The 26,342-nt window shown below is 32.4% G+C and overlaps 3 protein-coding genes across 5 annotated transcripts; 2 read left to right on the forward strand and 1 right to left on the reverse strand.

Moving 5' to 3' along the window:
• Positions 1-1,495: 1,495 nt before the first annotated feature.
• On the reverse strand, positions 1,496-6,405 carry LOC130800356 (pentatricopeptide repeat-containing protein At1g18900-like). 2 transcript variants are annotated; one of them, XM_057663839.1, is made up of 3 exons: positions 6,159-6,405; positions 5,540-5,782; positions 1,496-4,496 (listed from the first exon to the last, which is right to left on the reverse strand). In XM_057663839.1, the coding sequence occupies exon 3, from the start codon at positions 4,473-4,475 to the stop codon at positions 1,854-1,856; it is 2,622 nt and encodes an 873-aa protein (XP_057519822.1). In that variant the 5' UTR covers positions 4,476-4,496; positions 5,540-5,782; positions 6,159-6,405; the 3' UTR covers positions 1,496-1,853. The 2 variants fall into 2 exon arrangements, with proteins under 2 accessions (XP_057519822.1, XP_057519821.1); XM_057663838.1 differs by lacking the exon at positions 5,540-5,782 and having other exon boundaries at positions 1,497-4,496; positions 6,159-6,404.
• A 3,329-nt stretch (positions 6,406-9,734) lies between these two features.
• Positions 9,735-12,930, forward strand: LOC130800357 (uncharacterized). The gene is made up of 4 exons (XM_057663840.1): positions 9,735-9,932; positions 10,260-10,396; positions 10,487-10,574; positions 12,516-12,930. Exons 2-4 carry the CDS (start codon positions 10,292-10,294, stop codon positions 12,644-12,646), a joined length of 324 nt encoding a protein of 107 aa, XP_057519823.1. The 5' UTR covers positions 9,735-9,932; positions 10,260-10,291; the 3' UTR covers positions 12,647-12,930.
• Positions 12,931-17,982: 5,052 nt separating this feature from the next.
• On the forward strand, positions 17,983-24,332 carry LOC130800358 (calcium-dependent protein kinase 10-like). 2 transcript variants are annotated; one of them, XM_057663842.1, is made up of 8 exons: positions 17,983-18,739; positions 19,813-19,956; positions 21,177-21,329; positions 21,803-21,918; positions 22,005-22,172; positions 23,229-23,459; positions 23,540-23,745; positions 23,848-24,332. In XM_057663842.1, the coding sequence occupies exons 1-7, from the start codon at positions 18,103-18,105 to the stop codon at positions 23,711-23,713; spliced, it is 1,623 nt and encodes a 540-aa protein (XP_057519825.1). In that variant the 5' UTR covers positions 17,983-18,102; the 3' UTR covers positions 23,714-23,745; positions 23,848-24,332. The 2 variants fall into 2 exon arrangements, with proteins under 2 accessions (XP_057519825.1, XP_057519824.1); XM_057663841.1 differs by having other exon boundaries at positions 23,540-24,332.
• The last annotated feature ends 2,010 nt before the right edge of the window (positions 24,333-26,342 follow it).

Consider the following 26,342-nt stretch of genomic DNA (forward strand, 5'->3'; position numbering starts at 1 on the left):
TTCATTAAGAATCACTACGAGTAGGAGTTTATGGTTTTGGAAGGAGTCTTATATTCGACCATCAAAATAAAAAAAATGTTTGAATGAGATAAAATGATAAGTTAAATGTGTAATGAAAATTAAAGATAAATTAATATAGATCTTTGTGTAATGTACGAGTTTATTAGTGTGAATTATATATAAAAATATAATTTTAAAAAATAATGCAAACATATATTATCATGATTAAATTTATCAAATAGTACATGATTTTTTTAAGCAAAAATTAAATAATAGTTTTTTAAAATTATTTATCGACTACATAACTATATCATTCAATTAAATGTATCAAAATCTAGGTTGTGCATATTGCTATAATAAATTATATTAATATTTTACCTAATTTTGACTCCAATTTTAAAAATCAAATTCTAAATTAAATAAATATTATTATGTAATCAACTATCATCTACTAAAATAATTCTATTTGTCAAGCTTAAAGATGACATTTTTTATTTTCCAACATCTTAATTACTCCTAATATGTGTGATGATTGAAATTATTACTAAAAATAGTTGTAACAATTTATATTGGGCAAACCTAAAAGAGACTATAGCAATTGTCATGGAAAGGAATATATAATAAAATTGTAGCAATTTATAAGTACGATTTAAAATAGAAAACTAGATGAAAGAAAATATCTTTGTATTGGAATTAAAATCAAAATTTTGTGTCGAATAGTTGAAAAAACAAACTATCTCACAATTTATAACAACATTAAGGTTAGGTTTTGAGTTTGAAAAGTCAATGATTTAAGTTAAAAATAAGCTTGTCAATAATAGAAATAACCTTTTCGCATTAATAAGATATTAATTAAAAAAATTTAAAGCAAAACAAGTGAAAATAACTGAACATTGATCAAAATGTAATTGAAGCTTGATTCATTTGTTAAGAAACCATAAGTTTGATCTCGAAGTTATAGTTCACATATATATCCAAACTTATGTAATAGATTTGACTACAAAGCTTGATATTTAATTAATTCAACAACATTAAAGAATTTATGAGATATTTATAAACTACCTTCAATACTTGACATGGATTGATTGAGAAATACAAGAGATTTTCAACATGATTCACATGAAAAAATTTTAAAATATGATACAAATTCAATTCATGTTTTTTATTTTTTAGTTGTCAAAAACAATTTATAATGTAATCATCTTTTTCCATAGTATCAATATTATTACCTCATGAAAAGAAAAAACACTTTTTTTCATAAAAAAAAATCCGTTGTTCACAAATTTATACCAAACGTTAATTTTACTTTATCTAAATTTTCATTTTTCTTCACTCAAATCCCTACCAAACATCCCCTAAAAAAAATACGATATTTATGATGAAACTTAAAATACGAAGCCTCGTTTGCACGTTCCAAAGTCATACAAACACACAAACCTCAAAGAGTGTTTGTCATGAATAAAGAAAAAAGCCCTTGAATGGAGGGAACAATTTTTTGTCACAAATGCATGCAAAATATTGTTGCCAAGCTAAAATCAATGCTAACATCAAAAAATTCATACAGAACAATGGAAGACTCATCTCAGAAAATTTCCTCACTACATTCATCATTCTATATAGCTTTACATTAATATAAAAACAAATCATCGGATCTTATGCCCGCATGAAACCTGCGACTCGAACAAAGCAAGATCCTAATATCAGACTAACTGATCGTACCAGAACATCAAAATGCACGGCAAAATTTGCTAGCAGAGTATTCATAGCTTAATACAACTCAATTTTATTGCAAAATAGTACTAAAAGATCTATCTTCCACAAAAATGCAACCAATCTACCCGGTATGATGGTAGCTAAAGCAAATGCATCCTTTCAACACAAGGGTGTTGTAGCCATCGGTTGAGGGACTCCCCGCATCCAACAAAGCACCCGGAGTTTCCATTTTCGGTAAAGAATGGAAAGCTAAATATATCGAGTAACTCCTGAACAGCTTGCCTCACCAAAGACGCTCCTGTCACTCGACTCCTTCGGCCCCATCCAGTTACGATATCGATTCTGGTGGGACCGTTGCCAGATAACAGCAACTGGCGACGAAACCAGGCGAGGGTTCTTGAGAGAGCAGTGACTGCAGTTCCGTCTGACATGACGTGTAAGTTTATTAGCCAACAGCACGAGCTTTTCTCCTTCACAGCATCAGGGTACACGTTCTTCATAGCTGCAACCTCCCATACAGAACCAGCTTCCTCTTTCAGGCCAGATTTGTGAAGGAAATCCACCACAGCGTCGATGAGTCCACGCTTGCTTTCTCTGTCTTCACTATGCATCAGGTCCAGGAACTTCCCCATGTGATCCCGTACGTTTTGTCCATCAGGCCCTGATGCTGGCATAGTCAGCAGAAATACATGAGCTGGATGGCCGGTGATGGCCATAAGTTGCCCGCAAAAGCCCATGTCGAAGGATGATTTGGCTTCAGTGCAACAACTGAGAAGTAAAGTATAGGTTTGCAGTGAAGGATTGAGTCCCATGCTAACCATACCCGAAACCAAATTGTAAGCATCTGACAGTCGGTGAACTCGAAGAAAAGCACTCAGCAAAGAGTTGCAAGTGGGCACATTAGGATATAAACCAGCTTGGAGCATCGCCTGATACCACTGTAGAGCTTTTTCAGCATTCCCGGCTTTGCCCCACAAGTCCACCAGAAGTCCATAAACTGGCTCATCAGGGACCCAGTTCTTACTTTTCATCTCGAAAAATATTGCTTCCGCCTCTTCGAGATATCCACAATGTCCAAGGACTTCCATCACAATGCTGTATGTAACTTTATCGGGTTCATACCCTGCGTTTTTCATGTCACGGTAGTACTGTAAGGCAACAGGGTAGTTTCTTGTCTTGGCCTGCAAGGCAATCATGATGTTGTATGTAACAAGATTTGGAATACAACCCAAATCTACCATCTCACGAAACAGCTTGTGGGCAGCAACCAAATGGCCAGCCTTTCCTAAGCAATTGATCATAACACTGTAAGTGAATGTGTCCGGAGAAAGACCTGCCACCTGCATCTTCTGGTACATGTTCAAGGCAAAATCGAGGAATCCTGCTTTTGCATGAATGTCAATAAGCGTGCAATAGGTGACTCGATCAGGTTTGCAACCAGCTTCCTGCATTTGGTGGAAAACACCAAGGGCATCATTGAGATAGTTTGCACGTCCGTAACTGTGAATCAGACGGTTGTAGGTCACTACATTAGGCTCATATCCATCATCCGCCATCTGATCAAGCAAGACATTAATTGCATCAAACTGTTTAGCACGACCCAAGATGCCCACCATAGTCGTATAAGTATGCCCATCATGCTTAAAACCAACTCGACGCTTCAACCAGTAGAAGAAGCCAAGTGCAGCAACATAGTCCGGAATCTGCTTCAGAACTTGATTTGCTTGATAAGCATCCATCGAAAAATTGAGATTTTCAAGTGCTGCTTCTGCTTCAGGACCCCATTTCAGCCGCCCCATAATTTTCAAAACACTTTCGACAACTTGCCCGGTGCTCATATACTGCCTACCAAATGGAGCAGCTCCGACATGAGGTTTAGAATCTCTAGCATAGTGATTAATATACTGTGGAACTCTACCAGTAAACTTTGTTTTCGAGGCCTGCACATTAGAGCTATTCGTATAAACTTTCGGTTTCTGATTTGAACTCTTTTTCTCCGAAGAAAAACCCTGAGGCCCTGTGTAGCTTTTCTTATCTGATGCTATACTCTGACTTCCTACTGAACCACCTACCTTGTCACTAGTCTCATAGCTAAAAGTTTCTGCAGGTTTACGACAATCGGGTTTACCTTTAGGACCCTGATATTTCACTGAAGGACTAGGTGCAGTTCCTTTACTTGAAGAAGGTTTTTCGTGCACATCATAAAAATCGTCTTTCTGTACAGTTATTACGGTTGATGGTTTGATGGATGCTCGAGTCCTTCTACGACCAACCATATAGTTTTGTACTGAAAAAACTGTTTCACTTCCATCCTTCAAAGGAGTCTTTTGATTAACTATATCCGAAAACAAGCCTACTGCAGCAATACCTACCTTTACTAAATGATCTTTTATGGGAGCAGAAGAATTCATTACATCAGTTTGATCAGAAATAATACTAGTTGAATAACATACAGAATCGGGTTTCCCCAAAGTACTTGAAGGAGAGACCACCTGTGGCCGAGAAGTTGGACCGTTGACATTTTCAGGTTTTCGAGAAGCATTCCCAGCATCCTTTGAGACTATAGATTCTACCCTTGCAACAGGTGAAGGTACCGCAGCTGATGGGTTAAGCCGAACCAAAGTGTTCTGCCTCCTTGAAACACATTTTTCATCATCAGCACATGAGCACGAGCTCCCATCGCCAACACTACATCTTGACCCATTATAAAATATGGATCTAGCAGTATTGGAAAAATTACTTAGCTGCTTGGCTCGAAGCATAGCATCAAAATGTAGTCAAACCTGCAACAAAAATTGCATTTAAAGGCATTCAAATTTGATATCAAAGTTCACACATCGTAAGTGCAAGCTAAGCCCTTAAGAATGTTGAGAATGATATAGAAATGTTATTAACTTCAAAATTAATTACACTATCCTCCTTTGCTTCTCATGTATTCATGGATATCATCCCGCCTCTCTTCAACCGGCTTACACACACTAATCAGATTAAATTAGAGGCACTCAGTCCTTCCAAAAAAAAAACATTATACACCCATGTTATAACTCAAAGCTTTTAAAAACTCACTTCACCCTCTTTACTATGCCATTTTCCTATTGTTAACTTCCGAATAGCGCAAATCGAAGTATTGCCTTCCCATTGTTACCTCAACATAAATATGTTAGATCCCATAGTACCCTTAAATAGGGTGATAGTATACAAGTTGTTGAGATATAGGTAAATTTGTCTAGTTATACTCTAATAAGTTATCGGTATAGATGCCAATAGAAGAGATGGACACAAATGAAAAAATTCCATGAAGAAGGAAACCTTGATCGACCAATAAGAGTAAGAATTCGGAGTGGAAAAAGTCAAAGTGAGTGAGGACTAAGGAGGTACTTTCATTTCATCAACATACTTTTACGGAGGCAGTCAATTGGAAAAGCTCCCATGTACATCAAACAACTAGAGCAAACATCTTACAGAAAAAGAGTAAGGGAAGATTGGGTTATCTAGCACTTGACACTGCTTAAGGATCAGCAACCTTGATGAACCATGAGATACTCGTCAACGAAGGAAGGAGGGATCTATCAGATAATCTATATAAATATCCTTAGGTCACAACTTACAACCATGAGATACTCGTAACGCCATGACATGTTATATAATCTATCAATTTATGAGAAGGTTTACGTTATTGGGTCTAAAACGAACCCGGACAAACCCATTTCTAAGTCATTGGAACGTTGATGATCCAACACGGATACTTTAAGGTAACAAGAAAAATCCAGTTAGTCACTACTACAAATACATAATGAACATCAAAATAGACATGAAGTTAACCAACATTTTAGAGCTAATTTCATCCAAATGCTCATATTGAGCTCGTGAAGACATAGCCAAAGAAAGAGTCCAATAATCCACATATTTCAATGGCACCACCAACAATTTGTCAGTGAATCTCTACATTGGACCAAACAGAGAGATCCAAGCAGTATGTTGATAGCAGCTCTCAAAATCGGCTTCTACCAACGAACATCTTCCATTGTCACCAAATTGAATCCAAGAAAAAAACTTATAAAAATGGACCCTGAGTTGCAAAAACACAGGGTATCAGTAATTTGACTTTTTCCACCTTAATTTCTCACCATTTTAACAACAAATTGGGAAAATATTAGGACTTTAAAAATGAAATCATACAATTCACCAAAAATGATTCAAAGGTAAACAACGAACTCCATTAATGAGCACTAAACAGAAAATCCAATTGATCTAATCCCCCTTTTTCAATCAAAGGGAATAAATCTACAAATTGACACAAAATTATAAAAATAAAAAACACCCAATTCATTACATTCTCAAAATCAACCAAACGATTCAAACTTTATATAAAAGATTGAATAATGTAGGTCAAAACGGAACAATGAAAAATCAAACAAAAAACAGTGAGAATAAAGAAGAAATACCTTATTGCATGTAGAAATGATGATTTGAAAAAGGAGACAAAATGAGGAGGATGAAAGGAAAGGCGGCTGTTCTTGTTCTTGGCCCTTAGAGCAGTCAACTCTGGAGTTTTCTCCAAGCAAGCAGGGGAAGGAAATGGGAGGAGGCTGTCAAACAAACAACCTCTTCCTGCTTTGTTACAGGTTCTTATGAGCTTCTTTTCGGCTCAATTTTTTGTACTTTGCCCTATTTTTCTTACCATGCGAACTTGTTTGGTACGAGTATAAAATCTCAACTTTTGAGTGCTGGATTTTTTTTTTTTTACTTGCAACTAAATATATTTTTACGAATTTCATTGCATTTATCGAGTTGCATAGATTTAGAATTATATCCAATTAAAAATTATAAAAATTTGATATTATAAAAGTATACGACGAGATGAATAAAATAAAATCTCATATGATTATGTTTTTTCTCGTTTAATAATTGCAATATGTAATACACTATCAAATGATGAATAGTGTAAAAAATACTTTTGGACTTTTAACGCAAGATGCAACTAAATAAAAACGGAGGAAGGGATACAGCCATACATGTATGATATGTATGTTATATGTTATATTCTTTTATAATATTCTAATTTATATGGGAAATTTGATTGATGATTATAAAATCTCAAGTTTACAAAAACAATTTAAGAGATAACCACAATTTTGATGAGAAAGTTTTGTAGTAATATGGTAAAATTGTCAATAAAAAATTAATATAACTTGTTCCGTTGCAAATAAATTTACTTATTTTCTCTTTATAAATGAACAGATATATATTGAATACAATTGTTAAATATAAATTCACTTATTACTTACTTATTATTTCTTATTGCTCGACCTACAAAAAAAGATTTGACAAAATATCTTAAGAAAAAATTACCAAGAATAATGCAACTTTTTCATGATTTTCCTATAATATCCCACCTATTGATTAACCATGAATAATTCTAACTTTAAGGGGTATTTTTCTAGAGTAAACTTAGGTAACCTGTTGACTTGCTATAACAAATTTTTTTAAAAAAAAAAGATAAATTAAAATAAAATATTAAAAACTATTATAAAATGTAAAAAAATTTCTGATTTTTTTATCATTCAAATATTTTAAGAAAATTTTCAAAATTGTTCTCTAATTTTATAATAATTTTCAATTTATTTTTCTGGTGAATTACCTACTATAGGTTAATAGGTTACCTAAGTTTACTCTAGAGAAATACCCTAAATTAAAATTATTTATGGTTAATCAATAAGTTGGATTATTATAGGAAAATTATAAAAAAAATTGGATTATTCTAGATTAATTTTTCAACATCTTACATTCAAAGTAAAGGCATTTTTACATTTACCATGTATCATTTACCATTTACAAGTAGTTGGAAATCTAGAAAAATATGTTACCAGCTACTATATTGAAATATTTATTTATTTCATCAAAAGATAAATATATTTATTTATTATAAAATCATAATTTTGGCTTTCCCTACTTTGATCTTTGATTTTACGTGGCTAATTAGCAACTGTTGTTTTCTTGTGGTCCTCATTTCTTATGATTCAAATCACAATTTACAAATTTCCCCCAAATTCCAGATTTTCTAATGATCGTCATTTTAGTGGATGGGACACGTGAGTTTGGGATTTACTCTTATGTGGGTTACAAACTAAAAAATTAGGTTACAATTTATGATTTTTAAATTTGACTATCCAATTTAACAATTTGGATATTTAATTTGGTTTTTGCACAAATTTTGTATTAAAATCGTCTCATTGTAAGATAGCTTAATATGGGCTGGTTCAATTCTAAATTATTAAAAAAAAACAATTTAGATGTAGTTTTAAATTATCTTTTTAATATAAATAATTTAAACAGCTTGTACGGTCACGGTGAGACAGTCTCATACAAGAATTATTAATCCATTTTACCGTAAGATGTTCTCATACAAAATTTTTCACCAAAAAGAGGATGAGTATTACATTTAAGACAAGCATTTCAACCAAAAGTTAAGAGATAAGGGTAGGGCCAAATAGGATTATATTTGTGTATTAGTGATCTATCAACTTGACTTACTCTCCTATTAAAGATAAAATTTGTCACGTTGATTAGGTCTATACCGGTATAAGCCCTTATAGAACACACACAATATATAATTATTTTCAATTAATCCAAATATCGAAGTTGTCGATTCAAAAACAAATCAATTACATTTTTACAATGTATATAATTTAGATACAATTATTTTATGTCGAATACAAGTAAATTACAATATTAAACGAAGTGTATAATCAAAATAAAATATGTTAATTCTAAAAGGCAAAAGCTAATCAACGGAGGTTAGTACGTATGTTGGTCCTCAACAAACCACCTTGCAATTTGCAAGTATCAACAACCTTGAGGGACTACAGGAAACATAGGTTCATCCTCAAAGAGTGGGTGGTAAGAGATCGATTAAAATATATAAGTGATTATAACCCATTTTCTTAAAAGGGATGAACATCGCGAAGAATACTTTCAAGAAGGATTATTCGATAACACTATGAGAGTCTTTGGGGTCATAAGATTTTACCTTGGACTCAATACAATTATAATACTTTGCATCCTAGTGTCACGGGCTTATTTATTGACTTAGTGAAAACCGTGCGGCACTAGTGAGAATGGCTATAGATTGCACTAGCTCAGCCTTGAGAATATATCTAAATATAAAGAACTTAGAGACTTAAACTTGAAAAAGCTAAAGGCAATACTTGAAGAAGAGTGTTTTTGTGGAAAGGCTTTGTATTGCTTGAATGCTTGTACACAACTTGAGTAAGTTGTAAATGAGGGGGCTTGGGATATTTACAGTGATAGCCAAGCCCCTAAATAATTCTAGAGAGTTCCATTAGCTATTCTACATGGTTGTCTCTAGAGATTTCTTAGGACATCTTCTTAGGCTTTTCTACTAGTTTCTAGATAGTTCTACAAGTATGTACAATACTCTACATTATTGTAGTGTATACAAGAGAATTCTAGAAACTTCTAAAGAACTCTAGAAAGCTCTTGATGACGCGGGCTGAATCGGAAAAACGAGTCGGAACGTGTCATTAGGAAGAGCAAGCCTAGAAGGACAAACAAATGCCACAAAGCTTTGCAGGGTCAAGCTCGCTTAAAAATCATTTATCACTCCACAATCCCCCTTTAAGTGGATAAAATGATAAGACGATGCGTAAGTAAACCTCACTAAGAAGAGATAAGTTACAATGAGATTCCAATCTTTTTTAGACAGTTTATTAAAAGGTGTCTTAATTAAACGAACCTTGCAAAACAAAAGATTCTCTTAATACCGTTGGCAACCTGCAAGGCTGCAACTAGCTTAAAGCTCCTAACCATCTAAAAATAAGAACAAAGGTACTTCTAATCACCTTTACTCGTATTAAAATCAAACTTTGGAGTGACAACATATGCTAACCACCAAGTCTTAAAAAATATCTGGACCGGATCCGATAAGCCAAAACCCAATTTTATTATTATAAAAAAATTATTCTAATTTCCTTCTTAACACTATGTCTTTATTCCCTAGTGATGTTGAGTACTCATTTAACAAAAACAGACATCCAACATCTTCACTTCACTGTTTCTCTTTCTCTGTCCCGTCTCCCACTGCTCCTTTCTCCCTCAAAACCTCATTCTCTGTCTCACATTGCTGCTCCCAAACAAACACCGCATATTCACCCCCCTGCTGCACTCTCGTTGCTCCCCTAACCACCGTCGCCCGCCGGGTATGTACTCCTTTGTTGTCATTTATTTTTCTTCTTGATTATTGTAGGATTTGTTAGGGTTGAATCATCCCAATCTTCTCCTAAACAATTCAATCAGTGCAGTCAAGTAATCAAGGGTTTAATTAGGGTTTATTTTGGGTAATTGGGCACATAATTGAGTCAAGTAATCAAGACTAACACAACCGCTGCCACCGTCATTGCCGCAGCCATTACCAAGCTAACTAGCTGACTTAAATCTTTAATTTTAGGCCAATTTTTATTTGTTTTAGGGTTAGTCTTAATTAGTGTTGTTGACGAGATTTTGTCTTTTTTCTTTTTGATTTGCAGGTGTTCTTCTCTTCTCTAAATTTTTTTAGAAAATGGAATTTTGCCCCAGTTGTGCGAATTTACTCCAATATGAAATGAGTAATCCCGCTAGGTTTTTCTGTCGCACATGTCCATATGTGTCTGCTATAGAACCGAAGGTACATCCTTTTGATTCAGTGTTCTGATATTTTATTCTGCTCATTCATAATGTTTCAAAAGAACAAAGACCAACTCGTGACTGGTTCCAGGTGAAAATTAAGAGATCAGTGCAGCTTGCCCATAAAGAGGCAACACCAATTGCTGTAGGGCAAAAGAATGTAGGGCCAACCACCGAGGGTATGTTGATCCTTTTCTATTTATTTGAGTGGCTTGTAGAGTATTTCATCTCAGCATACTAGTAGTCTTCAAAGCTAATGGCACTATTTTTTTTTAATTGAAATGAAGTTACAAATATAGTCTGCTTTGATGCAGTGAGAAACCTGGATTGTAGTTACTAGTTTATGAATTTTGATGGTAAGATGTGTGAATTTTGGATGATATCTTCATGCCTATGGGTGTACACGGTTCGGTTTGGTATAGTCTGACACTAAAATCACAAACCTGTGTATGAATCCCAATTTCTTGATCTTCTGTAGTCAACTCTAGGTCTTCATCCTCATTAATCTCTTTATATAGTTGTTATGCATCTCCCAAACTTCTATTTACAGGTAATTCATGTCTTTAGTCATCATTGTGCTTTGAAGCTTCTCCCTTCCTTATGAACAGCATTGTCATCATAATATATCATAATAGGTTGCTCCTGAAATTTTGCTCTCTCAATGTTTTGTTTTAGTGCAAATGTTCCTCATGAGTCAAAACATCTCTACTTACATGACAGTTGTTTTCTAGCTCATAAACCTCATATACCCTTTTGCAATGAGGATATTTTCAGAAAGTGCATTTTTTTCTTGGCCTCAAACCTATCACCCTTTCTGCATTCTGTCAGGGCTGTAGGCAAAACACAAAAACCAAATAGTTTCAGCATATTATACTCAGACTTTTCCCAGACACTTCCTAGTTCCTAATAATGAGTTGTCCACCCGAAAGCACTTCAAAACATCATAGGTTGTTTGTTTATCAAGTGTGTAAACACGGAATTGAAAATTTCTTTGGATGTCCTGCTTGCAATCTTAAACTCCTAGCGATCTCAATGTCTGTTTGTTGATAGTTCTCAGGTATGCTTGGTGCAAAATGTCCTCAACAAACAAGTCTTTGAATCTTTTTCTAACAATCTCAATACGATTATCACTTCTAATGCACATTATGCATTTACTGAAGTAAAATCATTCATGCACAAGAATTCCTAACAAATTTCTCAATTAGGCTATTATTATCGAGCATAACAGTCCAAGTAGCCTTAGAGAAGTCATCTAACATGGTCAAGAAATATTATCACATGAACTTAGTTCAAAAGGCGCTCCTTAGTGCTCTTAAGGTTGATAACAACTCGAGTTTTGCATATCTCAAACTCACTTCATTAATATTCTGTTTTCATTTGAATCTAACTTTGACCAAAGTTTAGATAAATTTGTATGAACATGAATCAAGTTTTAATCTAGTCGAGTCAATCTCGAGTTGTTTGCATGGCTCAACCTCACTTCATTAAACACAATTTCTTCAGTCAGTAACTTGCACCTTTCTTCTATTCTCTCATCTCATACAAAACACTAAACAACACAAAAGATAATATATATACAAAGAGTTTTCTACTATTATATCGACCTAGATCTTTTCAATGAAACAAAGTGGTTGGACAGCTATCTAACAAAGAAGATAGTATCCACCAACTTGTTAGAGCTAGTCAATGTAGAAGTAGGTTGCGATATTCATACTGTAAGGAATTCACACAAAGAATAAATAAGAATATTAGTCTGTTAATCTTGACAAATTTTGTTTTATATAATAGTTTCGATAGGTACCATAGATTGAGATTGTCCACAGTTGTATTCGGCTACCTTACTCTTTGATTTGTTTAAATTCGTGGACTAATATTGTTGTTACTATGTCTTTGTCTTAGTCATAACAAGGACGTTCCAAGAAATACATTTATAAAATATTGTTAATTCAAGAAATGTTGCAACTTTTTCTAAATATCTCAAAATAGTATCCTAATGATGGGAGTACAATGGCTATCGAAAATGAAGTATTTTTAGTGATTGATTTGCTCAATTGTTCTCCATTAATTGATAGCTTCGTCTTACCACAACTATAATACTTGCATTTTTTTTTTCTCTTCAGCTCCATGTCCAAAATGTCATCATGGCAAAGCGAGTTTTTACCAAATGCAAACGAGATCAGCTGATGAACCAATGACAATATTTTACACATGCTTGAACGAGAGTTGTGGCCACAAATGGAAAGAAGATTAATTTTTATCGCCTTTTCATCAATCAACAGTATGTCTTCTTCAAATATACTTCAAAACTTACCTTTTCTGCTGTTCTGGCAACTCTTGCAGCTGGAGATTGTTGTTTTCTCGACAGGAATATACCTGTAGTTCTTAAACGAAGGCACATACGCAGAGCTATACAGTTTTGGAATTTGTTGATGATTTTTGTTAATGTATTGAGAAGTGTAAAACGTGATTTTTGACATTCTGATTTAACCTTAGATGCTAAAATGCATTTTGGTGATTATTGATCACTTCCTGAAAGTGCAAGGCTGTGTTTGGTTCAAAATTCTGAACTAATCGAAAATTTCATTTGCTATGAAAAGTACATTTCATCGAAAATGCTTATAAAAAATGTTTGTTATAAAAAAATCATTTGCTAGAAATATAGAGCATCCCTTGTGACATTCTGATGATTTTTGTTAGTGTATTGAGAAGTGTAAAACTTGTTAATCTTGCCTTAATTGTCGAAACAACTTCATAGGCCATAGGACAGAGGTTGATAGCTAATAATCCAACTCTAGGGGTGTTTGGCTGTTGGTCATTAACTTTTTTAGTTGGTTTGTTTAACCAGTTGAAAATATTGATTTTTTATGTTGGATTTTAAGCTAGCTAAAAAAGTCAAATATTTATGGAGATGCTTGGTAAATTTAGATATTGCCTGTTTATTAGAAAAAAATGGATTAATAAGCCAAAAGCTAACTGAAGTAGCTTGTTTATTTTGACTTAAAAGTCATTTATAAAATACTTTTTTTGACTGCTTGACTAATCAATAAGCCAAAAGTCAACCAAAAACTCAAGCAAAAAGCCATCAATCAAACAACCACTGATGATTTGGGCTAGATTATAAGCTGTTTAGGATCTTGAACGGCCCAAATACCCTAAAGCTATATTTGAGTAGGGTTATGAATTATGATGATATACTATAACGATTGCATTGAAGCATTGAATTGGAGTATCTTTTTAAAGGTTTATCGGTGAGATGAACTCAAAATAAGAATCTCTAATGCTAATAATTTGTATATTTAAACTATTTAACTTATATATGAAGTGCGTCATACGATAAGACCGTCTCATACAAGAATTTTTGCTTCTTAAAATAGAATTATATTATAATTTTAATGTTAATTACACAATTTTACAATATAAATTTATAGCTATTTTTCATTGCAAATTACACAAATACCGATATAATTAATACTTACTTTTCACTGGGTGTTTCTACTTCTAATTTATATACTACATCCATCCAACTCAATTTATCCTATTTATCATTCTTATTTTTGAACATAATCTTATTATTTTTACTCTATATCTGTCTCTTATTTTTAATACCTTATTACCTTTACTCTATAGAGTGAGCTAAATGATTGGAGTTCGGGACGAAGTAGTGCAACGCTAGGAGTTATGTATATATATATATAACATTACCCTTTTATGTATCATAGAAAGGAATGCAGCATTAGTAATGAATTTAACTTTAATCTAAAAAGATCAATACATAGTTAATAGTTGTAAAGTGAGATGAAAGCAACATAAGCTGAATTAAGTAGCAATAATAATACCATGATCATGATTAATGGAGCATAATTATGCACACACGAGTCTTACAACTTTATTTTCCCCTTAATTTTGGATGGAATGATTAAGCCAATATCCCAATTTATTGCCATTTGCCAAGGTTTTATATTTAAAATAAAGTGGAGCAATAAATATCTCTATTATGTCCCACACACAGCTTGTAAACCCAAAACTTTGCATCTCTTAGCTTCATTTCCATGTTATTGGCCAATGCAAGCTCCACAACATATTGTCACTTGGGAGTTGGGACCAATTTTTACAATATTTTACTCGCTAGACTAATAGAGGGGAAGACTCGGTGAAAATTAAATCGATAATTTTTACAATATTTTACTTGTTAGACTGAACAGAGTGAAAGATTGGATGAGAATCGATAATTGTTATAATATAAAAGACTTTGTTATCAAGTAATTTAATCATTGAAATTCCTTTTTTGGCCTCTTACTTGTACTCGGGGGAATTTAGGCCTATGCCTACTTAGGTCGTGGTCCAAGTCATTAATCTATTTAATATTAAATTATTTAAATATATATAGAAGTATAAAATAGAACAGTGATAGCAAAGTTTGTTCTATATATATAGAAGTAAGTGTTCGACCCAACTTATATTAATATCTTGAATTCACCCAATTGTACTTTTACGAATATTTTAAACTTTTTGGGTGTTGTTTTGTTCTTCTTTTCTTATTCTCAACTTAATCCGGTTACCGTTTTTATACTTAAGTTTAGTATTAGTATGTTTAGTTTAACGTTGAATGTTACTTAATTACAGTATTTAGCGTTATTAAGGAATTGATTTAATATTTTTTTTTTTCATCTTATTCACGCATTTCATCTACTTTCCTATAAATCACACCATTTATCAATTTTTATCGTTTTATTTTATTGCTCAAATTTTATCCTTATAGTAAATGATACAAAAGCGAGTGAGTACTAATTATAATTGACTTCAAAATTGATGGGTTAGTTGGAAGAACAGAAAAGGAGCTTTGGATATCATTAGGTGACATACACACCAAAATAAACCAGGGATGGCCAATGGGCAATGGCTTAAAATTATAATGCTAAATGAATGGTTTGGTGACAGAAAAATGAACAATTACCCATCTAATTAATAATGAGTTGGTGAGAAACAAACAAAATAAGGTACCTAATAACTCAATGAACTTAGTTTTATTAGGATTTAGGATTAATAATATAAAAAATTCATAAAAACAAAAGTGGGTATAAGAAGGGTGATTTAAAGAGTCTGATCAAGTAGAGTAGAGAGTAAAGAGTTTGGACTTTAGAATGAAATATTAAGAAATGGTGCACGATAAAAATATCGTAGACGAAGTCCATAATAGACGTACACTACAAAACAAAGACGTTAGAATGAAATATTAAGAAATGGTGCACAATATAAATATCATAAATTAAGTCTATAATAGACTTACACTACAAATTAAAGTACTTGTATATGTCAAGCCCGACAATACATAGTTGATTACCTGAATTCAATAAATCAACTTAAAAAACTGCGGATTGACCAAATTATATGGAATAATACTAATTAGCTAATCAAATAATGGTACTACACTCTCAGCCAAAAAATGTTTTATAGGTGAACAACTTCAATGAAACTCGTTTAATAATTTCTTAGTCTTCAGTGTTTGTTTCTAGAAGATGTATGATGTACTTTGACAAATGCGAAACTTCCATGCAAACAAATTCAACTTGATGCTAACATAATATATGGATGACATATACATATTACAAGCATATTTTGAATCTTTTGGAATAAGTACAACCTTATTTCTTGTAAAATTCTATCATTAAATTATGCTCTCTTTAAACTAATTAAATTACTTATAGTTGTCAATTGTTTCTCTCAAACAATTTTTTATTTGAAATTATCCATAATTAATAAATTTTAGAATTATATTACGGATGGGTGAACTTGACCGCAGTTAGTTTTTTATGGTGTTACCCGTTTTTCATTATAATAAGCAGGCTATGCTGATCCAAATTTTAATTTATCTAATTTTAAAAGATTTTTCGTCGCAATGAAAGAATTTTCTCCTAATTACATTTACAAATTCATTTTTTTCAATCTCATACTTATAATCCTTTCATCTACTTTTTATTTTTATCTTTTTAATTTTTTTTGTTTTCTCTTATTTAGAGATTGAGCAGACCCACTTTAGGCAACCCACTCAAGGCACCGCACAACACAACATGGCTTGTGCCTTGTTTGGTCTAGCATGAAGTAGGAATTTTTGTGTCTCGTGCATGTCGCGTGCATGGTTTGAAAAATAGCATGTCTGGTACGAGGTTTATACGCACAACTCATCAAGTTTTTGTTTTCTATTAAAATGAAAAAAATTTAAAAATAATAGAGACGACCTGATATACTAGTTCTGTATCAGACTTAAATATCACGTGACACATAATATTAAAATGAATATTTTATTATGAATTCTAAAACATGAGTTTCTTTTATATGATTTCTAAATCGAAAGCATTAGATGCCTTTCATATTGAATGTTACGAAACAATAACATATAAGATTTTGTTTTGAAATAAATTTGTTTTGTTTGGTAGCTATTTTTCTTTAATTAATGATAAAGTGCGATTTTATGTGCCCTAATTAGAAAAGTTCAACAAATATTCATTGATTTTATGACTTTGATTCCATATTAAGGGATATTAGGAGGCCCCACTTCTTTGACCAATTGAAACTTTATCAACCATTCTCACTATTTCTTCAATCTAATTATTTCTTTCGTCCATTTATTTAATTATTATGCTAATTCGCGGTTAAAAACCAATTAAAATATGTTTTAAGGATTTGCCATTTTATTTTAAAGAAAAGGAACAAATCATTATAAATGAACAAATTCAATTAAAAAGTTAAACTTAAGTGTGTAAGTCAGGAATTTTATATGCATATCACATTATCCAAGCATAATATTTGTATAAAAAATTATGTTTATTTATCACATGTAAAATTAATATTTAAGCATGTTAAATTAGATACGATTGTGGTATTAATTATTAAATCAATACTTTGAAATATATAATTAATTAAAATTTTAATCAAATATAAGTATATAGATTATATCGTTTTTTCTATAATTGTTATAGTGGATCATATATATATATATATATATATATATATATATATATATATATATATCAAAATATCAAATCATATATACAATGGAAAAATTAACCATATACTCATAAGTCATAACGATTTTTAAGATTAACTGATCAAAATCAGGCGCTTATTTCATTTACTAGTTATTAGTCATTTGTCAAGCATCTATATTAATTATCTGTCACCTATTAACCATTTGTTAATTATTTTTTTGTTACAAGGTAGTATTAGTGAAGGGGAAGAATTATGTGAAAAAAAATTCATAACCCTTCCTATAAAATAATATATATTATTTAAATAAAATAAGTCCCGATTCTCAAATTAAAAATCCATTACTAATCTAAAATCATTATTGAAATAAAAAATATAAGTCTAAAATAAATTTAGTCTACAATATTTTTATTGTGAAACTTCTTTAACAACTACTCTTGTGAGAGACTGTCTTTTAAAGAGATGACTTCAAAATCTTATACTAAACCCTACTTAATTAGGCTCTCTAACTTACATTTAAGATTGTCGGGCGCCAGGTCCATGCTAAGTTGCTAACTAACTAAAAGAACATTTAAACAAAAAATTTTAAAAATTACATTATTAATTAAAAGTTATTATATTAAAAAACCTTCACCAACTTTAATTGCTTTTCCCTCTTCTTTCCCTTTTCTCTTATCAACTCATTTTCCCTCTCTCTCCTCATCTTCCCAACTCCACCTGATCATGGGTAACTGCAACGCTTGTATCAGACCCGAAGAACTTTCCAAACAAACGCCCAAACCCAAAAAGAAACTAACCCGACCCAACCCATACTCCACAAACCACCATCAACCCGCCCCAGTCCGTGTCCTTAAAGACATAATCCCCGCCGTCGGCCCGCGTATAACCGATAAATACATAATAGGCCGCGAATTGGGCCGCGGCGAATTCGGGGTTACATACTTATGCACAGACCGTGAAACAAAAGACCGGCTCGCTGTAAAATCGATTTCCAAAAGAAAGCTTCGAACTGCCATTGATGTAGAAGATGTAAGAAGAGAAGTAGCTATTATGTCTACTCTTCCGGTTCATTCAAATATAGTCCGGCTTAAAGCGGTTTATGAAGATAATGAAGCGGTTCATTTAGTTATGGAGTTGTGTGAAGGTGGTGAATTGTTTGATAGGATTGTTGCTCGTGGACATTATTCGGAACGGGCGGCGGCTACGGTTGCGAAAACGGTTGCAGAAGTTGTTAAAATGTGTCATGATAATGGTGTTATGCATAGAGATTTGAAACCGGAGAATTTTTTGTTTGCTAATAAGAAGGAAAATTCTGCTCTTAAAGCTATTGATTTTGGTCTCTCTGTTTTCTTTCGTCCTGGTGAGTTTTTCTTTTCTTGCATTATAATTTTTGATAAGGATTAGAGATTATAATAATAAATAATAAATAATAAATTGTTGTAGGTGTAGATTTTTTTGACTAATTCTTTAGAAATGTTGATATTATTTCATGATACTTTTATCATTTCAAATATTTTTGCTTACAGTATTTATTATTTTTTAATATGAGTTTAATTATTGCTAAACCTTCTCCTTTTTAAGATATTAGTTGATTTTTTAATCAAACAAGTAGAGGATTTGTAGTTAAGTATTATAATTTGATGTAGCATTTAATAAAAAGCATCATACTTTTCTTGATGCTACTCTTATTTTGGAATATTGTAGGATTTTGACTATTCTAGAGGATTAATGGTTTTGGTGAAAGTGCTAGTCAAATTGTAACACATAAATTTGTGATAAACTTAAAAGTTGTGCATCATAATATGTAAAATTTGTGGATGAGAATTATATTGGGTAATTTTTTGAAACGAAAAACGTAACATAATCAGTTGGATTTATCAATTGTAAAAATTTAGATGTTTCAATGAGATGGAGGGAGTGTTGTTTTACGGACAATTATAGTTTTTGATATGATGTGGTTAAATATAAATTCTCAAAAAAAACTATATGACTGAGCGATCATATTATTATATCTATTGGGTTGTACTTACTATCTTAAAGTGATCATTTTTTATAGTCTTAAAGTAATCAATTAAAAAAATAGACTGATTGTATATGCTCATCTCATATGACAGTCTCGTACAAGACTTGGTGGTTGCTAAAAGACTAATTTTGTATTGATTGGTGAAGTCTTAACTCATATTTCTATGACACAAGAAGATGACGCTATGTTTAATTATAATAATTTGTACATATAATTATCTTTTCTTAAATTTAAAAATCATCCTGAATTGAGTCAGCCGTAGCTTAGTCTAAACTTTGCTTAATTTTTATGATTTGAACAATGTCTTTGACTTGAATAGTTGATTGTTTCAAATGGATAGTGAAAGGAATCACTTCTGTTTGATTTGTCATCTAATTAAAGTATGTTATTGTTTTTGGGTTATGAAACAGGGGAAAGGTTCACAGAAATAGTAGGGAGCCCATATTACATGGCCCCAGAAGTACTAAGGAGGAATTATGGGCCTGAGGTGGATGTGTGGAGTGCAGGAGTTATATTGTACATCCTCCTTTGTGGGGTTCCTCCTTTTTGGGCAGGTATATTGCTTGCCACCTATTTCATCATGTTCATTGCTCATTTAACTTTAAGCACATGACTGACTTTCCTTGGAAACTAAAAACTATAGATTATAGCTGAAAATAAATAGGAAAATGCTTTTAAGAGTTGAGGAGTACCGAAAAGGATAGCTACCGTCAACAAAACCAACTCAACCCAAAGCTAAAGTTGTTAGTTGAGGCTCCAAGATAATATTATATATTTTAACACGCTCCTCATACGAGAGCCCGTTGGGCTAGATATGTGGATACAACACAGACTCTCCTTATACCTGGCGATATATATCCACTTTAAATGAGGAGTGGTTGAGATTTGAACCTGTAACCTCTTGTCACGCTGGCTTCTGATACCATGTTAAGGAACCAATTCAACCAAAAGCTTGATGGTTGAAGACCCAAGATATGGTATTTACTCTTTAACAATTATAAATTGAATGATTCCATCTAGTATAGGTGGTTAGCTAGCTATTTAAACATGATTAAGAAATAAGAATGTATAGATATGTTTTGAATAATATCCTATAAAGAGATTAAATTTTGCTTTCTTAGGTATTGATTCCATCTAGGCTTGCTTAGACGAGCTGGGGAGGGTGGTAGGCTGGTAGCAGTAGTTGGTTAATGTAGATTTTTCCTTTTAACCATAATTGTTCGTTACATATCGAAAGAGGGTTAATAATGTAAGCGTAAAAGTTAATAAACAATACTGAACTGAATAAAATTTAAGTTAGGAAAACAATCTTTTAGTTAGCACGAGAAATTTTGAAAAGCTTAAGTTCACATACGAAAGGACTTGTGTTATTTTGTAGAATTGAGACTCATAATGATAAGAGAGATAGTGCGGTTTCATAGCATATTGAAGGTGTTTGGCAAAATAGCTTATTGGGCAATTTTAGCTTATTTTGATATAAACTAGTTGATTAAAACAACTTTTGTTATGAATAAGTTATTTTTGAACAGGTTGCTCATAGTAGCAGGTTCAAAATCAGTTGATCAAATTAGTTAATAGAATCAGTTGGTCAAATTAGCCATTGTAATTAGCTATCAACCACCAGCTATCAGCCGTTTTCTAATCACCCTCTAGTTGCTGTTCAGATCAATCGTTACATTATTAGTTCAAATTTTATAACCAATGTATAACTAGTGTTGTAAAGTATAGGTGTTTCACCTTAGAAGTCTACTAGTAAAAATATTGTGGATTGCAGAAACTGAGCAAGGTGTGGCTTTGGCGATTTTGCGGGGGGTTATTGATTTTAAGAGGGAGCCTTGGCCTCAAATATCTGAAAGTGCCAAGAGCCTTGTCAAACAGATGTTGGATCCAGACCCTAACAAGAGATTGACTGCTCAACAAGTTCTTGGTGAGTCTTCAATTTCATGCTTGCTCTTTATAAGTTTGCTTGGAGTTTTCAGCTTTGGAAAAAACTATGCTATTTTGAAGTACTGTGATGCTGATGCATCAAGGAACAAAAATACTTTCTATCAGTTATCTGTTGGAAATACTTCATATCTGAGATAAGATCCCACAGTGGGTAGTAGATTTGCATATATATTAGATGAGCTAATCCTCTTACCCTATGGTTTTGGGAAACAGTGAACCTCACCTTGACGCGTGGGTTTGTGGGTCCGAACCCATTGGTGTCCCATGTCCACACGAGTGGGTCAGGATGAAACTATGTGACAAATTGTCACGGTCTAATATTATCTTTGGATGTCATAGAGCCTAGAGGTGTATTCAAAGTCTGTTTACTCTTGCAATTTCTGTCCCTTAAATACTGCTGAAATACTTATTGGGTCTAAATCGAACAAATGTTCATCTATTGTTTATTTGTAGAACACCCTTGGATACAGAATGCTAAGAAAGCTCCAAATGTTCCGTTGGGAGATATCGTTAGGACAAGACTCAAGCAGTTTGCTGGCATGAATAGATTCAAAAAGAAGGCTCTAAGGGTAAACTTTTTTATAGAATTGTAAGCTTCATTTTGTGTTAGATTGTTGAATCATGAATGGACTAATCAGATTAAAATGTTGTGCAGGTCATAGCTGAACATTTATCAGTTGAAGAGGTAGAAATAATCAAAGATATGTTTATGTTGATGGATACTGACCGCGATGGAAAAATAACATTCGAAGAATTAAGGGCTGGTCTCCGAAAGGTTGGTTCCCAGCTTGCTGAACCAGAGATAAAGCTCCTTATGGACGTCGTAAGTTTTCTTGAATAAACTTATTCTTATGGACTTGTTGTATTTTGTTCATTGTTTCGCACTACAATAAACATGAACTCTTTCTGTATATTTTTTAACCCCTACGACTTAATTCCTTTTGACGTCAACCAAGGTTGTTAGAATGACGATTTTATCTAGGATCATTGAGGGGATAGATCGAAATCGGTATAATGGGATTGTATGATCGTGTAATCCTACATATATGCATTAATTTGCTTTTAAATTACTAATCATCAATTATATTTGTTTATTTTAAGTGATAAGATGTGAAAAAAATCTTATTTGACTTCATTTATTGAGTGAAGTCTGGATTATATGAAAATAATCACTTTAAACTGCAAATCACGAAAATTTTACTTTTATAGTGGTATTGATATAATTATTATAAATATATATATATTGATGCATAAGTGAAGTCTGGATTATATGAAAATATTTTACAATTGAAACTACCCTATAGGATCGGATCTTTTGATCGTAGCATCATGTTATGATTTTACCACCTAAATTCTTGAGCTAAGAGGATTGTACGATTCCACCAACATTAAGATCCTGCCTATGATCTGAATCGGTCACCTATTTTTCAATCGTAGGATCGTAGAATCAGAAACTAGGATCGGGATTCTAATAACAATGACGTCAACCAAATTAGCTTGGTCTAGTGGTAAAAATTTAGAGGTACTTTGGAAATAGGGATTTTAGAATTCAGGTAGACGATCATCGGAAATCATCTACAGGTTCATGTAGTTGATTGCAGTCTTATGGGATTTAAAGTTTCGGCATTGTTGTTTATTCTTGTATGGAAATAGGGATCTCCTTTAATCCTCATCCTACCTTCAAAGGGCTGCTTAGCCTTATGAGCCAACTCAGATAAACCTGTGTGTGTTTCCGGTCCAAGGCGGACTTTAGGTTCTGAATCAGCAGAAAATACATTAGTTATTTGATATGAGCATTAAAACAGAAAAGAATTGCAAAAATCTATCAAGAAACAACCTTCTTACCTCTGGTGTACTTCCTTTACAAATCTCTATTCAGGCTGATGTAGATGGGAACGGTTACTTGGACTACGGTGAGTTTGTAGCAGTTACGATTCACTTGCAGAAAATGGAAAACGATGAGCATTTCCATCGAGCGTTCATGTACTTTGACAAAGACGGAAGTGGTTACATCGAGTTAGATGAGCTTCGAGATGCCTTGGCTGACGAATCAGCTGAGACAGAATCTGATGTTCTAACTGAGATCATGCGCGAAGTTGATACCGACAAGGTATCTTGTGATCCTTAATTTCTACCCCATTTGGTTAGTTTCCTGTCAGATTTTCTCACATGAAAGTGTAATTTTATCAGGATGGTAGGATAAGTTACGAGGAATTCGTAGCAATGATGAAAACCGGGACTGATTGGAGAAAGGCTTCAAGGCAATACTCAAGAGAAAGATTCAAGAGTTTGAGTCTTAACTTAATGAAAGATGGTTCATTACAGCTTCATGATGGGATGACTGGCCAAGCTGTAGTGGTTTAAGAACGGTTATTCTTGTGATAGACTGTGTCATGGTGAGACGACCTTAAAAAGAAGTTCATAAGTTATAATTTTCAAATATTAGGCTATTGAATTCAAATATGGAACATGTCTCACGGTGAAACTGACTCATACAGGAATATGTGGTTTGTTATAGCAGCTTCTGACTAATGAAAAGGGGGAGAACTAACTTGGACGCTGCTGAAATTGAGATTTGCATTTACTTCTGTTTTTTTATTCACATTTTGCACTTAAATTTACTTTTCCAATTGTACTCCAATTTTCTTGTACATTTCTTTATTTTTTTTGCTTGGTTTCTTGTCGATATTTCAAATATAGGATACTACTTTATGTATAGAGAGATTCAAGGTTCTTTTTGGAGTATAACTTGTATTTATAATTGTCTATTGTTGAATTGTAATTGTCAATTAAAACATTGTATCGCCATTAGTTTGTGGAACGTGTAACATGACGTATGAATTGTAAGCGTTATTTAAATAGATTGTATTGATATTGATAGTTGTAAAAGTTAACCAACACAAACTGATGTAATTGTGAACACTTATGGTTTGTCTGATAATCAATATTAAATGGTGAGAATGAGAATGAATTATAGTGTAAATTTTTATAACATGTATCATGTCATTTCCATGGTTAGTTTAGTTCATAATTTTTCTATTACTACCTAACACCACGTATTCAAATGAAAATGCATTGAAATGAATTTACGAAGAAATGAGATTGTTAAGGAGAATAAGCATGACATGACCATTAAACATGTCAAAAAATATTTCTACAAAGTTACACTATCTTTCCATTATCATTTCCACCATTTAATACCGATTATCAAAGAAACCATTTGTTATTTAATTTGTTGTAAGTTGTAACCACCTTTTTATTTCTCAAAGGCATTTTCATAAATTCATTTTGAAATCAGATCAACTCGAATCAACAAATTTGATTATATGAACGGATAAATATCAACTTATTAGGTTTCCCTTTACAACTATATTACGTATAAATACATGCAAGTGAGCTAGCAACTGATTCCAAACGGACATAAAATTAATATCTTCTTATGCGTAAAAAGTTGTGAAGCTTGTGCATAAGAATCACGATAAAGTATATGATTGAAGAATTTGGTAGGCGCAGACAGTTATGATTCTTGCCTTTTGACAATAAAAATAGGGGAATGTTCTCATGGATGTACAGCTAGATTTTTCACTTAATTCCCACGCCCACTTTACAGAAATTATGTACATATAATGCTTTAAATAGAAACCTTGTCCTTAATTAATTTACTTATAAATCGATAAAATAATACAACTAATACTAATTAATCTTGCTTTACAGAAAAAAGTATTTCCATAATTGGCTAAAACACATCACTTAGTACTAAGATACTCCTTTTGCCCCACTTATATTGCCTCGGTTGCAATATAAGTGAAATTTAATGGACTGAAAATAGGTTTAAAAAATAAAATAAAAAATAAGTAATGATAAAATTAAATTATTATGTAGAGAGGAAGAGCCACGATTCGAGGATGTTGCGTCATTTCTAGCTAAGCTTGTTGAATATTTTTTTTTATTTTGAGTTATTGATAAGCACTAGGAGCTTCTTAAATGAATTGTCATTTAAAATTAGCATGACATGTGTCTTGTAAGTACGATATATTTGCATGGCCCATCAAGCGTATATCATGTGATGACTTAGAATGGTGAAAAGTAATAAATAAATAAATTTGTGTTGTGACCCGCGACACGTCCTAATATGGCATGTATGGCTCACTTGTTTGTGTCATGTCATAGATTTTTATTTGAGGGTGGTCGGCACAATAAAACACAATTTAAAGTTATACATGGCCTACCAACCATATGACTTGCTCTAACTCAAACTACGATAGCCCAAAATGACTTGAATTCCATATAATTGGAATTATTTACATGAAATAGCAATTTACCAAGAAATTTAAGAATATGTATTCCTTCAATCCCAAAGATACATTTCTATTTAATTAAAATAACATATTCACAAAAATTTGTGAATATAACTCCTTATGCTCCAAAGATGCACATTTCTATGTAATAATTAAGATAGTCTCAAATAATAACTTGAAATCCTGAATAAAAATTAACTCGAATCAAGAAAGAAATTTGAACAATTAATTAATAATAAATAATAATTTCATGTTTTTCCCCTTAAAACAAGGGCTTGTCTTATATGAGACTTTTTCACTATGAAACGTACTTATATAATTAGCCATTTTTGTAATTAATCATTTTGAAATTGTAAGTATTTACTTTAACATACTAAATATACATATATTAGCCCAATAAAAATAGTCTCACTAGAAAACCAACTTATTTAAGAATTTTGTGTTAAAACAATACTATCAAGTAAAAAATAAGCTTAATTGGGTACAAATGGAGCATGCGGGATAAGTTACTACCATTATCAACAAATCATTGCATGCCAATAATAGTATTGCATCTTCATCCACGCAAAGAGCCAACACAAGCTAAGCACCCTCTTTAACACTATTTTTTGTTCATAAATCATGATTAACCTTAATTAATCAATCATAATATAGCCCATCATTCTCTCATTCTATATAATATCACATATGCATAC

Source organism: Amaranthus tricolor, chromosome 14, assembly GCF_026212465.1.
Source record: "Amaranthus tricolor cultivar Red isolate AtriRed21 chromosome 14, ASM2621246v1, whole genome shotgun sequence".
Classification (NCBI taxonomy): Eukaryota; Viridiplantae; Streptophyta; class Magnoliopsida; order Caryophyllales; family Amaranthaceae; genus Amaranthus; species Amaranthus tricolor.

Bases quoted from the DNA above. Each gene is read 5' to 3' on its own strand.
- LOC130800356 (XM_057663839.1), bottom strand. From the start codon at position 4,475: ATGCTTCGAGCCAAGCAGCTAAGTAATTTTTCCAATACTGCTAGATCC.
- LOC130800357 (XM_057663840.1), top strand. From the start codon at position 10,292: ATGGAATTTTGCCCCAGTTGTGCGAATTTACTCCAATATGAAATGAGT. The intron at 10,397-10,486 runs GTACATCCTTTT...GACTGGTTCCAG, and splicing joins TGTCTGCTATAGAACCGAAG to GTGAAAATTAAGAGATCAGT. The intron at 10,575-12,515 runs GTATGTTGATCC...TTTTCTCTTCAG, and splicing joins TGTAGGGCCAACCACCGAGG to CTCCATGTCCAAAATGTCAT.
- LOC130800358 (XM_057663841.1), top strand. From the start codon at position 18,103: ATGGGTAACTGCAACGCTTGTATCAGACCCGAAGAACTTTCCAAACAA. The intron at 18,740-19,812 runs GTGAGTTTTTCT...GTTATGAAACAG, and splicing joins CTCTGTTTTCTTTCGTCCTG to GGGAAAGGTTCACAGAAATA. The intron at 21,919-22,004 runs GTAAACTTTTTT...AATGTTGTGCAG, and splicing joins TCAAAAAGAAGGCTCTAAGG to GTCATAGCTGAACATTTATC.